The sequence below is a fragment of the Dromiciops gliroides genome, chromosome 1 (assembly GCF_019393635.1).
Source record: "Dromiciops gliroides isolate mDroGli1 chromosome 1, mDroGli1.pri, whole genome shotgun sequence".
Lineage (NCBI taxonomy): Eukaryota > Metazoa > Chordata > Mammalia > Microbiotheria > Microbiotheriidae > Dromiciops > Dromiciops gliroides.
In genome coordinates this window covers 728,596,417-728,612,508 of record NC_057861.1, presented here as the reverse complement: position 1 = coordinate 728,612,508, position 16,092 = coordinate 728,596,417, and the positions used below count along the sequence as shown (strand labels likewise).

General features: G+C 40.0%; 1 protein-coding gene across 8 annotated transcripts in view; it reads left to right on the top strand.

The window, feature by feature from the left end:
- The window catches only part of MITF (melanocyte inducing transcription factor), a 302,090-nt gene extending 295,362 nt beyond the window's left edge, over positions 1–6,728 (top strand). For all 8 annotated transcript variants that reach the window (XM_043978245.1, XM_043978243.1, XM_043978244.1 and 5 more), the window contains one exon: positions 3,097–6,728. In XM_043978245.1, the coding sequence (XP_043834180.1) occupies positions 3,097–3,498 (402 nt within the window). In that variant the 3' untranslated portion in view covers positions 3,499–6,728. The remainder of the gene's footprint in view (positions 1–3,096) is intronic.
- The last annotated feature ends 9,364 nt before the right edge of the window (positions 6,729–16,092 follow it).

Here is a 16,092-nt window from a genome sequence, read left to right as displayed (position 1 = left end):
GTTGATTAGCTTGTTTTCCACTTTTGTAAACATAGTCTATAGAGATTCATTGATCTTCATTGCTAAATTCCCTGAAGTCCCAGCCTTCTTGGCGGTCCATGCGCTGTGGAAATCTGTCTGGGAAAGTACCTTAGAGTGAGATCTTTTTTGTTCAAGTCACTCACCCTCCTTAGATGGTGGATGACATCTCTTAAGAGGCATCATCATGTCAGACAGAATGCTGGACTTGGAGTCCGAAAGACTTGGGTGTAGATGACACACTAACCCTTACAAGGAGTGTGACTGTGGGCTCTGTTCTCTCCTCTATAGCATGAGGATAATCATCCCTCTATAGGGTATCTCCCTTCCAGAGTTGTAATGGGGCTCAAGTGGAATAATGTATGCAAAAGACCAAAACCTTAAAGTGCTATTTCACTATAACTCTGATTGATGTTTTTATGTATAGTAATGGATATATGCTTACTGGCAACTTGTCTGCACCTTAAAGTTTTAGAGAAGTGCCAGGGATGCAAAGAAGTGACCACAGCCAGGAGGCAGGTCCGGGTCCAGGGCTGTCTGACTCCATGGGGAGCTCTCTATCTGGGCAATTTCCAGGTGAAGGTTCCCCTAGATTGTGGAACTCACAGGTTCAGACTCTTCCCTCCTTTTTATATAATAATAATAATAATAATAATAATAATAATAATAATAATAATAATAATAATAATAATAATAATAATAATAATACTTTTTCCTGAGTCTCAATTCTACACTTGGCATAGCAAAGGCCCTATGTAATTTAAATCTTCATTTGTGCCTGTTGTTACTCTCTTAACATGAGTATTCAATGAGCATTAGCATGTGTCTTGGCTGTCTCTCTCTCTGTGTCTTCCCTCTCCTCATCTCTCTTCTCTCACCCTTTTTCTCACCATCCCTTCTTCCTCCCTCCCTCCATCTCTCCATCTCAATTTCTCCCTTCATCTCATTCTTTTCTCCCTCCCCTCCTCTTCTTTGCCCCTGTCTGTCTCTCCCTCTTTCTTTCACCCTCCTTTCTCCTCCTTCTATCTCTCCATCTCTCTTCCTCCATAGGTCTCTCTCATGCAATGAGCATTAACATGTAGGTGCAGATTTAAGTGAATATTCATTTTCAAATTGTGCTTCAGGGTTTCTTTTCATTTGTGCTTTAACTGAGCAAGGCTTGTAGACATTTTTTCACAGGAGAAAGAGCTTGTAACCTTAGCATCAGTGAAATGGCTATTTTCTTAAATGGCCTGGGACTGGAGAAATTGCATCTGCAGAGACATGAATTTTTCTTAGATTTTGTAAAGGAATAGACAGAACCATGGGTAACCACCTCATTTCATGCTTCCTGTCTGATACTTGTATTCCAGTAAAAGAAATAACCTACAGAATCAAGGACTCTCACCTTTGGGATGTGAGGGAAAAGAGAGGACGGCCTGGTGGTGAATTGTGGGGAGAATTTGGGCAAAAACAGCACAAGCTGGGCAGGCATGAATAGGCTACATTCTGTGTTGCTGATGGGAACTTAAAAGGAAAAATGTATATGAATACTAATATAGTTCTGTGTGGTTTAGGCCCCAATCTGATGTAAACTGCATTAATCTATATCCAGGCTATTTCTGGGGCAGTTAGGTGGTGCAGTGGATCGAGTGCCTGGCCCAGAGTCGGGAAGACCTGAGTTCAGGGTCTTCCTGGCCGTGTGACCCTGGGCAAGTCACTTAACTCTGTTTGCCTCAGTTTCCTCATCTGTAAAATGATCTGGAGAAGGAAATGGCAAACTACTCCAGTATCATTGCCAAGAAAACCCCATATGGGATCATGAAGAGTTGACTGCACTTCCTGACTTCACTCTGTTAAGTTTCTGTTTATCATTCTTAATCCTTTTACATAATGAAATTATTCCATCCATTCTAAGAATTTTCTAAAAGTCTGGAAAGGTTTTTTGAGAAAAATACTATTTTTAATATAGCTAGAGAAACCATATAGAAGATAAGTCTTTTGCTTCTGTACACAGTAAGTAGCAGAGCTGGAATTCAAGTTCAGATCCCCTGATTCTAAGGTCAGCATTATCTCCCCCTAGCCATGCTGCTTCCAGTAATAATAATAAATGCCCTTTAGATAGTGTTTTATTTTTTTTTCCCGAGGGGCAATGGGGGTTAAGTGACTTGCCCAGGGTCACGCAGCTAGTAAGTGTCAAGTGTCTGAGGCTGGATTTGAACTCAGGTACTCCTGAATCCAGAGCCAGTGCTTTATCCACTTCGCCACCTAGCTGCCCCTAGATAGTGTTTTTAAAGAGAATAAAGTACTTAACATACACTATCACATTTGAGTTTCATAATAACCCTGTGAATTCAGTACTACAGATATCATTGTCCCAGTTTACAGATAAGGAACCGGCAGCACATAGCCATTAAATGATTTTTCCCATAGGAGACTAAGAATAAACTGTTCAGGAACATATGCTGGTTAGCATATTAGTTGTAATGTGAAAGGCTAGTCCCCCTTTAAAAACACTTCTAACCTTTGATGTAGCCCCTTGAGCTGCATTCAATGTGTAATTTATCATTATCACTGATCTGGAGAATGGTTTTTATTGGTATAGGAAACTCCTGCTAAAGAAATTCCCCCTCCCAATGACTGGCACCTAACCTACAATTTATAGTCTTGGAGAGTGGCCCAGGACACTCAGGGTTTAAGTGACTTATGTAGGGTCACACAGGTGCTTGTCAGAGATGGTACCTGAACCTCGTTCTTCCTAATCTGGGGCTAACTCTCTCTCCTCTCCTCCATGTTGTCTCTTGCTGTTATTATTACACTTTTCTGTTTTCTTAGCATTGTGAAGGAGAGAAATCTTACTTCCTACTGAATTGTTTTGATATTCAGAATCCCAAACCAGAAGGAATACAATTATGGAGAGAATGAGTCTTCTTTCTATGGGCCAGGCTAGGCTTCATCACCCATGGGCCACACTCTTGCCTATGAATTTTTTGGTCGTGGCAACCAATGGGAAACTTTTTAAGTGAAAGGGCTAATATTTTCTCTGGGTCTAATGAATTATTAGTATCACCATCATCTTTATTTTTATTCTTATTTTAGGAACTTGAGATGCAGGCTCGAGCTCATGGTCTTTCCCTCATTCCATCTACGGGGCTCTGCTCCCCAGATCTGGTCAACCGGGTCATCAAACAAGAGCCAATCCTTGAAAACTGCAGCCAGGATGTCCTTCAGCATCACCCCGACCTTGCCTGTACAACTACCCTCGATCTCACTGACGGCACCATCACTTTCAGCAATAATCTGGGCAATGGGACTGAAACCACAACCGCCTACAGCGTCCCGACAAAAATGGGCTCCAAACTGGAAGACATATTGATGGACGATACCCTCTCTCCTGTCGGGACGACCGATCCTCTTCTCTCGTCGGTCTCTCCCGGAGCTTCCAAAGCAAGTAGCCGGAGAAGCAGCATGAGTATGGAAGATACCGATCATGCCTGTTAGCAGACGTGCGATGCCTTCTCATAAACTGCTTCACTTCCTGATCAGTAGATTCAATGATTTTACCTTTTGGGATTTTCTTGAGAATTTTCCTTTAATATAAAAATTTTTCATGCTTCATCAATAGCCCAGTCTATATTTTATTTTCTAGAATTTTGTGAAAAAGACATATATTCTATTTTAAAATTACCAATGCCTCCAAAGTATTGTACAAGACACGTACAGTATCTGTGAACTGGATTCACCGTGAACTTTAGAATTCTGAGCAATAGAATTTTGAATCAAAATCATGGTCAACTTTTATTCAGGTGAAACTTGGTTTGAGACTTCATGCCAGCTTCTTTACTTGGAAATGAAATGCACGAGTTTAATGGAAGAATGTAAAGCAACCAAAAAGCCCTTTGCCATTTTGTAAATGTATTGATTTATTAGTGCTGCCTTAAAAAATACAATATCCTTCCAGCATTGTTTAGTCTTTATACCACAGACTATTTTAAGAGATACTACCACACTCTTAGAGAACATTTTTCTTTTTCAATTTTGCCAGTTGGTTAGGAAACGTTACTGATGGTTGTTTTCATGGCGCAAGAAGAAGAAGGGAGAGATCAAGAGCGCTAAAATAGAAAACTTGTTTTAATCTCACTCACGATTTCACGAAGCTTTTATGATCTTGTTTTCTCAAATGAGTGTGGTTCAGCTTTTCATAAGAAAAATATTTTATTGTGGAAAAAGAAATGTACTTTCCAAGTTGAATATCATGGAGCACTTGAAAGGTTTTTTTTTCTTTTTAAAAATTTTCCTTTTTAGGCATAAAAACTAAACTGGGCACATTTCTAATTGGCTTTAGGACTTTCATTTTTTAAAAAAAAATGTGTTGTACTGTTAATTTGATTTGTATGGATTCTTTATTCTCATCGTTCTTTTCAATACATTTGTATTCATTTATAAGGATATGCATCTAAAATGACAAGTTTTCAACATTTTTAAAACTCACTGGTTTTCTGCATTCTTTATAAACACTTGAATGGAAGATTTTTTTTGCAGGGTCCTGTGTTTAAAAGAGAGATTTGAGAATATTTTGTATATTATAGTCTCACTTGGAAATGTTTTTAAATGCGTTTAAGATGTAGTATAAATAGATTAGGTAAACAAGGCTTTATAGACAAAATAAACTTACATATTTATTTTAGTGATACAAAAAATAGAAATATTCTTGCAAACCGATAACCATAGAGTTAATATGCCCATTACGGTCATAGAAATGGGGGGTTTGTTTCAGCAAACTCACTGGCATTTTTTTTTTAAGAGAGAGATTACTATATCGGCAAATTACTGTTACTTGATAATGTTGTTAAAATTTTAACATACAACAATGTTGTAAAGGTAGTTCCAGTGCATTATCTACTCAAGTGTAGTCCTATGCAATAACTGTAGCATTATTTGTATTATATCAAGCCTAGATGTTTGACAAAGATGATATAGGGTGTTATGAGCCAGGCTGATGAATGGACTTTCCCAGTTGCGGCCTCCAATTTGATTGTTAAGAGGCAGACAAGTTTATCTCATTCAGAATGAAGTGCCTTAAATCTAGGAGTAGTCTTCTTTGGACTAGCACTGACTGAAGTGTGACATAGGAGAAAGTTTTGGGGTGTTATTTTTAAGAGTTTAAAGGAGGGAGTAGCATGGTGCCTATGTAGACTTTAAGAGCTTCCAATTTTCCTTCAGCCATTTAAGAATATTAAATATATTTTAGTGACAGAGTGCCAACTTCTTTCATCAGGAACCCTTTTTTTTTTCCAGGACGGTCTTTTTAAAAAAAAGTATTTAAAAGTCAAATGTGAATTGATGATGAATGTGGATTGAGGATGTCAGTTACACGAGTGGACAGTTCGTGTGGAAAAAAAAAATCAGTTGCACATTTCCCATGCACGTTGGGCTAGGAAAATCCTTGGAATAATTGATGATGCTATCAATTTTTATAGCTTTATTACTTGAGGGGGTAGGGAAAAACTTTCCCATTCTTTCAACCCCCCCATCTCTGTACAGCTCTTTTACTTAGGTAGTTATGCAATTACCGACTTGTGCTTGAACTGCTAAGTGTACCATAGGTGTTCATTGATACAATCATAGCATTGTCACTCTTCTTTTCCTGTTTCTATGGGGAGGGAGGGGGATAGAAACTGGCAAGGATGAAGGTCAAAGTTTGCACTGGCATCCTGCCTCTTTTCCTTAGCCAGTTTGGAGAAATTTTAGCCAGTGTATGGCTTGGGGTGGGGGGAAGGGGACTGCATGGAGGACACTGGCCTTTGTAATCTGACCAGCACTAAACAACTTGCTTGAAACGTTTATTTATAGACAGTATGGCATTCTATACCATGACCCTGCCTCCCGCAGCCTCTGGGCAATCAGTCAGTCAGTCAGTCAAGAAACATTTATTAAGTGCCTACAATGTGTAAGGCACTGCGCTAAGCGCTGGAGGTAGTTGTTGGCTCTTACTGGCCCTTGGTTGCTACCGGGGATAAACTAGTTCACGGAATAGAAAGAGAAAGAGAAGGAGGAGCCCAGGAGGATGCGCCAGTAGTCTGGGGGTGGTTTTATTTATTTCTTTTTTGCCAAATGGAGAGTGGAAACATTGCAGTGACCAGTGGGTCAGAGAGTCGGGAGTTTGGGTACAGTGAATTGTATCCACTAGATAAAGATGCAGCCTATGCGGATGGCTGATTGTGGTCCTGGGGCCCTTACTCCGAAATGACCACAATGCCAGACTTGCCCAGCCACCCACCCCCTTATGTTAGGGATGTGAAATACCCAGCATTCTAATGTTGCCAAAACCGTGTATCCAACACGACAATGCATAGTAACTATGTAGTTCTTTCTGTTTCTTTTTTAGACAATAAAGCAATAAACTTTGCAACCAATACCGATTAAGAGAAAGCCGAAAAGAGACAGTCACACACAAAGGAATGCACTTATTCATGTTTTTGAAGAAACGTGCACTGGGGGAAAGGTGATATTGATGATCTTATATTAAAAAGAGAAACCTTTTTCTTGAAAAAGTGACAAATGACTGTCTCTTGCCAACACTTGGTACTGTAATGTGGATCTATTTACCTGCTGTTGACCACAGCAATGCTTTGTGTATGGTCCATGGCACTGTCAACTATGGGTCAATATTAATGTATCCAAATGATCTGTTCTTGAGAGACTGATTAAAGCATTTGGTTTTTCACATACTTAGTGGTGGCCAATGGTGTTGAGTTCATGCCAGATTTCACTGTGTGTGTTCTAGTTTCTATTTTCAAGTGTCGCTTTGAAGTCTTGTATATTCAGTACTGGGAGGAACCTCAGGGGCCATCTATTCTAACCTCCTCATATTTCGGATGAAGAAACTGAGGCCCAGGATGGGGACATGTCCAGGGTCACACAAGGAGTAAATAACTGAAATCAAGGCTCCCTCCTAGGTCTATTGACTCAAAATCTAGTACTCTTTTATCCAAAAAGCAATCCACTTCAATTTAGTGAGCATTTATTAAATTCCTTCTGCACACTAAGTATTGTTTTAGGTGATGGGAGTACAAAGACAAGACTGACCACCTCTGTCCTCAAGGACCTTACTTTCTATTGGGAGAAAATAGCATGTATATAGATAAGTAAATACAAAGTTAGTATGGAGGGAGGTACTAGCAACTAAGGAGATGGAGAAAGAAAGGTATGTAGTGTCATGTGACATGGCACCCATTGGCAGGCAATCTGATGAAGCCTAGTGACTCTTCTTAGAATCAGATTTTTAAATGCATAAAAAATACATAGCATTACCAAGAAAATCAATAATATCAAAATATAGTTATCAAATTATTTTAACAAACAAGTTAACCTACAAGAATCCCTGGCCTAGGGGGCAGCAGGGTGGCACAGTGGATAAAGCACCGGCCCTGGATTCAGGAGAACCTGAGTTCAAATCCAGCCTCAGAAACTTGACACAACTAACTATGTGACCCTGGGCAAGTCACTTAACCCTCATTGCCCCGAAAAGAAAAAAAAAAAAAAGAATCCCTGGCCTAGTCAAAGAGATTCTTTTGTACCAAGCCTTGAAGGAAACTATATATTCATGTTTTCCATTGATTTTAATGGGTGACAAATTGTAAAATATTTGGGAAAACCAGCAAAAGTGCTAATCATCTTTCCTTTTATGTAAAACATTTTCAGTTACATGATTTATAATCTTAAAGGTTGTAATTATCTGTTTTTTTTCTACATCAGGAGAAGTCTTTGGGTCTAATAATATTAATTATATGCTTTAGCTTTTGTAGTTTAGTTTAAAATGTTGTTTTTGTTGGATGTAATTCTACCTAAAGAAAAATTATTGTCTTCCATGAGTATTTACACAAGGAATTTTGGTATTTAAAATCCATTTATGGTATTAGACATTTCATCAAAATAACAGCTCTGGGCTGGTATTCATTTATTTCAGCGCTTAAGAATTTTTTTGTTAAGATTTGAATTGGAAAGTGTCAGATTTAACATGTCTCTATTCCCTAGTCATACCTTAAACTTCTGCCCTTAAAAAAAAATACCATTAAACCCCTGGAGAAAAGTATCATTAAACTTCTAACTCTGCTAATCTGTCAGCTCCTTTCTTTAAAACCTTGTGGATTTTTTTTTATCCATAAAATTATAATATATTCCAGCAAAGCCATTCTTTTTTGAGGTTATTTTATCATTTCATTTATAAAAAGAAATTTTAGTTTCAGATCATGAATTCTTCATCAAAAAAATTGAGAAACTTCCTTTGGGAGACTATGATTGTTCTTTTACTGCAGGAAACCCTCTATGGATGATTTCTAGCTCTCTGGGTGATTTTAAATTGAAGGATCCTACCAGGGTTGGTCCAAACTGGTTCCTGAAATGAGGGCATCCTCCAGAAAGAAAAAAGGTCATTTTCACAACAGATTTGTCCTTCACAAGATATATGAAGTCACAGTAGTCATGTGATAAAGAGAAAAGAACCCCGGATTTAAAGTCAGATCCTGAGTTTGAATTCTGTCTGTCATTTATGACCTTGTGTGACCTTGGATAAGCTATATGGATTGCTTGGACCTTAGCCACCTCACCTGTAAAATGAATGGGGGGAATGGGGTGTGTCTGATGCCCTTCACTAAGTTGTCTTCCAGTTTAAGATCAGTGATAATATCACTGTACTACCTGTACTTCCTTCTCATCACTCCCCCAAGCACCACAACCTATGTGTGTTGACATAGCTCTTTTGCCGATTCATCTGTCCTTCAATCGGAGATGGCAACAGCCAAGCATCAAAATTCAAAAGGACGAGTCATGGGAGCCTCTTAAAATTCCTCAACAGAGATCGGGAATCAGCTTCACGCAAACTTTGTAAGTACATTCAAGCAAGCCTCTGTCTGTTCCTGTCCCATCAGAACTTCTGGATTTCATACACCTTCCCATCCAATTTTTCTGACCCCCACATCAATGCCCCAAATTCTAGGTTGTGCTGTTTTGTTTTTGTTTTTGTTTTTAACATTAGTACATCTGCCACAAGGATAATTGTACATTTTAATTTTTAGCAAACATGTTGGATCAAAGGTATCATCTCTAAATACTTCTTTTTTTTTTCCATATTTTCAGATTTAACTTAAATGCTACATGTTTAAAAGGGAAAGCTTGGCCTTCACTCTGTGTGTATGCATGCACCAAGATGGGAGACCACGGAAAAGAATCAGACAGGGCAGGCAGGCAGAGATGAGTTGGGATCTGTATTGAGCCATATTGTAGAATTGTCCACATTGATGAGATCACAGATTCATCAAAGTTTTGAGGCTTGAGATTTCATAAACAACTGAGTGATATGAGACAAGCTCCTAAAAATCAAGTCAACAAGCATGTATAAAGTGCCTACTATGTGCCAAGCACTGTGTTAAAGCACTGGGGAATCAAAGACAAAAAACTGTCCCTTCTCTCAAAAAGTCCACAGTATAATGAAGGATACAACATGAAAACATCTCTGTATAAGCAAGACACACAGAGGATAAATTGGAGGTAATCAAAGCAGAGAGAGTACAATTATGGGCAATCAGGAAAGTTTCTTGGAGAAGGTGACATTTTAGCTGGGGTGTCAGGGAAGGCTGGGGTTGGAGATGAGGAAGGAGAGAGTTCCACACGGGGGACCAATCAATAAAAATACACCATGTAGGAAACTGTGGTATTTTATTTGAGAAGCATTGAATGTTGGGTGTAACAAAGTCATGTTTTCATTATATTTGGGAAAATGGGGAAAGAGATTGCTTGATTTGTGGGGAGTATAGCTGAATTCCACTGACAATAATGAGACTTCAAGTCTCTAGACAGAAATGTCAGCCGCATAGGCATAGTCTGGATGAAATAGTTCTAGGGTCACAGATGTAGATAATGAGGGGACCTTAGAGGTCCTCTAGTCTAACTCTCCCATTTTATAGTTGAGGAAACTGATGCTCAAGGAGGCTATAACCTACCCAAAGTCACAAAGGTACTAGTAAGAGCCCAAACCGGGATTTGAACCCAGGTTTTCTGAATCCAGAGTTGGTGTCCTTTCTATTGCACTATTATTGCCTCCCTATTAAAATGGAAGTTTCCCTAAAGACCCATAGAAACATATGTGAGTATGTTTATCAAATCAAGATTTTCTAGCACATACAAAACTTGTATTTAATATTTCACATCTGCAGGTGCTTTTAGAAAGGAGATGGTCACCTGGACAAAGATAAGTCACTGAACCTGTGGTTCCATTGATTATAGGGAATTTCCTTCCACTCCACAATGCAGGCCAGTGACATATTTTCTGCACCTGAGTCTTAGAGAAGAGGCTACAAGTTCTATGACTTCCCAAGACGTCCCTCAACCAGTATTTGCCAGATTTGATTCCAAGTCTCTTAAGTTTCTGAACTATCTCTAGTAGCTGTACCACATCTGGATTTTGAAAGAGCTCTGCACTGTGTAATCCTTAACGAATCATCACTGAGTCATGGGTGTGTATATAATATATATGTTTGTGTGTGTATATATATGCGTGTGTGTACACACATGTACATATATAGTGTGTGTATATATGCATAAACATACACACATATACGTACACATATGTGTATATATGTGTGTGTGTGTATATATATATATTTGTGTGTGTGTGTGTGGTTCTCAGTTATGATTCAGATAACGAAGGTGCCTGAATTTGAATGCAAGAAGTAGACAAACTTCTTAGACAATTTTTTAAGCTCATAGATTACAACTCATTTACTCTCTTTTTCTTTTTTTTTTTTTTGCAGGGCAATGAGGGTTAAATGACTTGCCCAGGGTCACACAGCTAGTAAGTGCAAGTGTCTGAGGCTGGATTTGGACTCAGGTCCTCCTGAATCCAGGGCCAGTGCTTTATCCACTGCACCACCTAGCTGCCCCTCATTTACTCTTTAAAAAAAGACCACAAGTACCCTCAATTTGTTGAGTTAAAGTTCTTGTGTATATGTGTGTATATGTTCTTATTACACAGTAATATATATATATATATAATATATAAATATTCTTATTATACAGTAAATGTTTACCTTGAATTTTCAAGGTAAACATTTACTGTGTAATATGAATGGAATCAATTCATCCTGATCATTTTGGATGAGTGGAGCATCTGATTAGAGACACTATGTATAGGTTGGAAAAGAGTTGCAAAGTGCTCTTAAAAAGTTAAGTTTACAAAGTTAAATAGGATTCTAATCTCTATTTGTTATAGTTGGAAACAGTTGCATAAACATGGCCCAGCTGAATTGGCACATTTAGAGCTGGAAAGGACCCTCGAGGTTATTTGTTTCATCCATCTCTCTCATTTTACAGATGAGAAAACCGGGACTTGGCGAAGGTCATACAGGTAGCAAGTAAGGGAGGCTGGATTTGAATTGAGGTCTTTTATTCCAAATCCCAAATTCATTCCCCTGCGTTGCTTAGCCTCTCCAGTTCAGCTGCCTTTACCAGGAGGAATGTTCAGGATCTGAAGGATGTACTGGTTTAACTCGCCCTCTACTAGGAATTGTTATTTATAGCATTATTTTCCCCTGAAATAGACACCATCAACCTTTCTCGTCCTGTCTTTTCCCTCTATCCAAAAGAAGCCCTATTCCAAAAGAGATGTTGGTTCTATATTTAGGCAGGTGAGGACTTTGCTTTAAAAATATCCTTTCCTCCCAGCAGAAGGAAGTCACGTGGAATCTCTATTCATACTCACCCAGAAGATCATTCTACAGAGCCCTCTTGAAGGTCTTTTTGTTTGTTTGTTTTTGAGGGTGGGGGGCTACTAAGCCTTTTTAGCACTGAGGTAGGGGAGGAGGAGGATGAAGAGGAAGAGGAGGAGGAGGAGGAGAAAGAAGAGGAAGAGATAGAGGAGGGAAAGGAGGACTGGACCTGTGATTTATTTGGAATAAGGAATCCCATTGAGGAAGCTGCCTCTACTCATACATCTGTTTAGTTTCATAGTTGCCTGGGACCATGAGAGTGACCTGGCCAGGATCACACAGAAGGAGTTGGAGGTACAATGACAAAAATGAAGAAATCTCAGCTAACATTATGCTGGATATTTTTGGGGGGGGTGGTGGTGGTAAAGCCCTGTGATTTCACTGGCAGCCAGGAGGCACAGAAATGTGGGACTTGTAGTCAAGATGACCCAAGGTAAAATCCCAACACAGCTTATCTGTTTCCTTGGACAGGTCACTCTCTCAGCCTCAATTCCCTTATCTGTAAAATGGAGATGATATCACCTCCCTACCAGGGGTACTATAAGGATCAGATATGAGAACGTGTAAAGTGCTTTGCAAACTTTGAAGAGCTGTAGAAATGACAGCTGTTATCACTGGCATAAAGAGCTCCCCCTATCTTGTCCCCACGCTCCAGTTCACAGCCTTAGAGAGACTCCTGGCACTTGCATATACTGAATGCATTACCCAACACCACACAGCAATTATGTGTCAGAATGGGACCAGAACCTAGGTCTTTGCATCTTCAAGGCTAATTCTATTCTCTCTTGCAGTTCTGCTTCTACTAGAATTTGTGGCATAATTTGTCATCTGTGGAAAAGAGGATTTGCTTAAGTGTAAACAAAATTTGGGGGCAGCTGGGTGGCACAGTGAATAAAGTGGCCCTGCATTCAGGAGGACCTGACTTCAAATCCGGCCTAAAACACTTGACACTTACTAGCTGTGTGACCCTGGGCAAGTCACTTAACCCTCATTGCCCTGCAAAAAAACCCAAACAAATAAATAATTAAAATTAAAAAATAAAGAAGAGTCAGAACATCATTGCCTCTTTTAAATGGTGAGTTAGGGGCCCTCATCCCTCCACTGCTGTGCTGTGCTCTTAAGGCATGAGGGGATGTGAACAGAACTATATCCCACCCTCCTAGGCCTTTTGGGGCCTTGTGTCTGCTATGCTTGGCCTCCTCCCTCAACACTAGCTGTCGTCACTTTTTGCACTTTCCAGGCCTGCTTATAGCGTTCCCCTCTCCCCTAGGTCTCTTCTTCCTGCTAATTAACTTCTTTCCCAGGGGTTCTTAACGGTTTTGTCCCTATGGACCTCTTTGGCAGTCTGTTGAAGCCTAGGGACCCCTTCCCAGAATACCGTTTTTAAGTTTATAAAATAAAGTACACGGGATGACAATGTAAACCAATTATGTTGAAAAAAGAAATAGGATTGGTTTTCTCCTCCAGGTTCACGGGTCCCAGGTGAACCTCTTCCTATAGCTAGACTTGTTCTGGGCTGATGTTAGAATATTATCTTATATTGGTGCAAGAAAAGTCTAAGTGATGCCTTCAGGATTTTTCCTATGAAAAAGAGTGGTTAAAAAAGAAAAAAAATGGTAATACCTTACCTATTTTTTTTTTAATCTTAAGATTCACAAAACCTGGGGGCAGTTAGGTGGCACAGTGGATAGAGCACCGGCCCTGGATTCGGGAGGACCTAAGTTCAAATCCGGCCTCAGACACTTGACACTTACTAGCTGTGTGACCCTGGGCAAGTCACTTAACCCCCATTGCCCCGCAAAAAAAAAAAAAAAAAAAAAGATTCACAAAACCTTTATGTACATGATCTTTGTCAAAGGTTTTCTTGGCAAAGATACTGGAGAGGTTCACCATTTCCTTCTCCAGCTCATTTTACAAATGAGGAAATTGAGGCAAACAGGGGTAAGTGACTTGTCCAAAGCCACAAAGATGGTGAGTGTCTGAGGCCAGATTTGAACTTACAAAGATGAGACAAATGGGGTTAAGTGACTTGCCCAGGGTCACACAATAAGTGTCTGAAGTCAAATTTGAACTCAGGAAGATGAGACTCCCTTACTCCCATCCTGCTACTCTGTGTACTATGGCGCCACCTAGCTGCCCCCATGGAGTCCACTTCCCTCCTTTCACACATGAAGACACCCAGTCCAGGACAGAGCAACTGATGTGCTCACATCACACAAGCTGTAAGAGTCCAAGGTGGGTTGTGAATCAGGCTCACCCTCTTCCTTTTTTACATAACACCGGGTAACACAATCAAGGCTTAGTCATTCTGCCCCAAAGTCTAGAATCTATTCCATGCACTGCGCCTGCAGGCACAGAAGCATATTGCTTACACTGGTTTGGTTTATGGTTCTTGGTTAAGATTCAGATAATGAAGTTGTCTGAATCTGAATGTAAGAAGTGGGCAGACTTTTTAGACTATTTGTTAAGTTCATGGATTGTAGCTCATTCTTATTTATTTTTTTTTATTTTTTTTTTAGTGAGGCAATTGGGGTTAAGTGACTTGCCCAGGGTCACATAGCTAGTAAGTGTTAAGAGTCTGAGGCCAGATTTGAACTCAGATACTCCTGACTCCAGGGCCGGTGCTCTATCCACTGCGCCATCTAGCTGCCCCTCTTATTTATTCTTTAAAGGCAGACCGCAAGTACCCTCCATTGGTCAAGTTAAAGTTCCTATATTTTTGGAAATAATAAGACGGCTTGGTTTTAAACACTGTTCTGCAATTCAGAATTTTCATTGATTCCCATCGCCCTCATTCCCCCAATTCACTGAAATAAGTTGGTTTACTTCTGGTGTAAAAACAACCAAGGGTTTCTGATTTCTGTAGCGTGGTTTGGACGGTTCCCAAGTTGCTGTTGAAATGAAGATGAGATTCAAGAAGTTACTTGGAGATTTTTGAGTCACCTGGAAAATAAACACAGTTTCTCTGCAGCTGTAAGAGGAAGACAGATAAAGAAAGTCTGTCCTTACTATGTTTCACAAGACAGGTGTGAAAATCTGTTTGGTTGGGAGGATTTTGGAAAGGCTGGTCACCGTGGTTCCATGCCAATGCCTTTAGGAGTTCTGGCTGCATTCCCCTGCCGGGCCCCTTAGTTCTATAACTAACCTGGCGTGGCTCATTTAGTTTGAGATGAAGCATTGCTCTCCTGCAGAGAATCTTGGCATCTTTTTGTCCATCTTCTATCTGACAACAAAAGAAAATTGTATCCATGTACAGACATTGACATACATTTTATATATTTTTTATTTTAGTTTAATTTTGTTTTTTTAATAGGAGAGACAGTGTGGCATGGTGGACAGAGAACTGGTTTCAGAGTAAGGAAGACCTGGCAACTAGGTGGAGGAGTGGATAGAGCACCGGCCCTGGATTTAGGAGGACCTGAGTTCAAATTTGACCTCAGACACTTGCCAGACACATACTAGCTGTGTGACCTTGGGCAAGTCACTTAACCCTCATTGCCCCACCAAAACAAAACAGAGTAAGGAAGACCTGGGTTCAAGTCTCCTTTCCTATACACCCTGGCTGAGTGTTCCTGACCAAGTCCCTTAACCACCCAGTGTCCCAGACAACTATAAGATAGTAATTTGCCAAACAGGGGCAAGTCTTCACTGTTTGTAGAAGTCCCTACAGACAGTAAAAGATGAAATGGAAAATCTGCTACCTGACTCCAAGGAGGTCAGGGACGAAGTGCTTCAGGGAAATGATTTACAGAGGTGAGTAAATAACATAATTTGAGGAGGAAGAAAGTGTTAGCAACTAGGGAAGGCTTCACAAAGGAGGATACCCAGAAACTGCACCTTGGAGGAAGCTAAAGCTTCTAAGATGTGTGTGTGTGTGTGTGTGTGTGTGTGTGTGTGTGTGTGTGTGTGTGTGTGTGTGGTATTCTGGACATGCAGGGCAGCATCCTGAAATCATCTTGGACAAAGGTGCACAGGTGGGAAAGAGAATACGAAATTCAACGCATGGCAGGTCCAGGCAGGTTTGCTAGAGGGTAGAGTTCACCAGAGGAAACAAAATGAAATAATTTGGCAAAGGTAAACTAGAGTCAGACTACATGCCAGATTGAGGAGTTTGTATTTTATCTCAGAGGCAATAAGAGGCCACTGAAGCTGCTTCTTCTTCTTCTCCTCCTCCTCCTCCTCCTCCTCCAACTTCTTCAATACATACAATGTGCAAGCACTTTACAAATATTATCTCAGGTAATCCTAACAACAGCCATGCGATGTAGGTGCTATTATTGTCTTCATTTTACAGATAAGGAAACTGAGGCAGAGAGTGGTTAAGTGACTT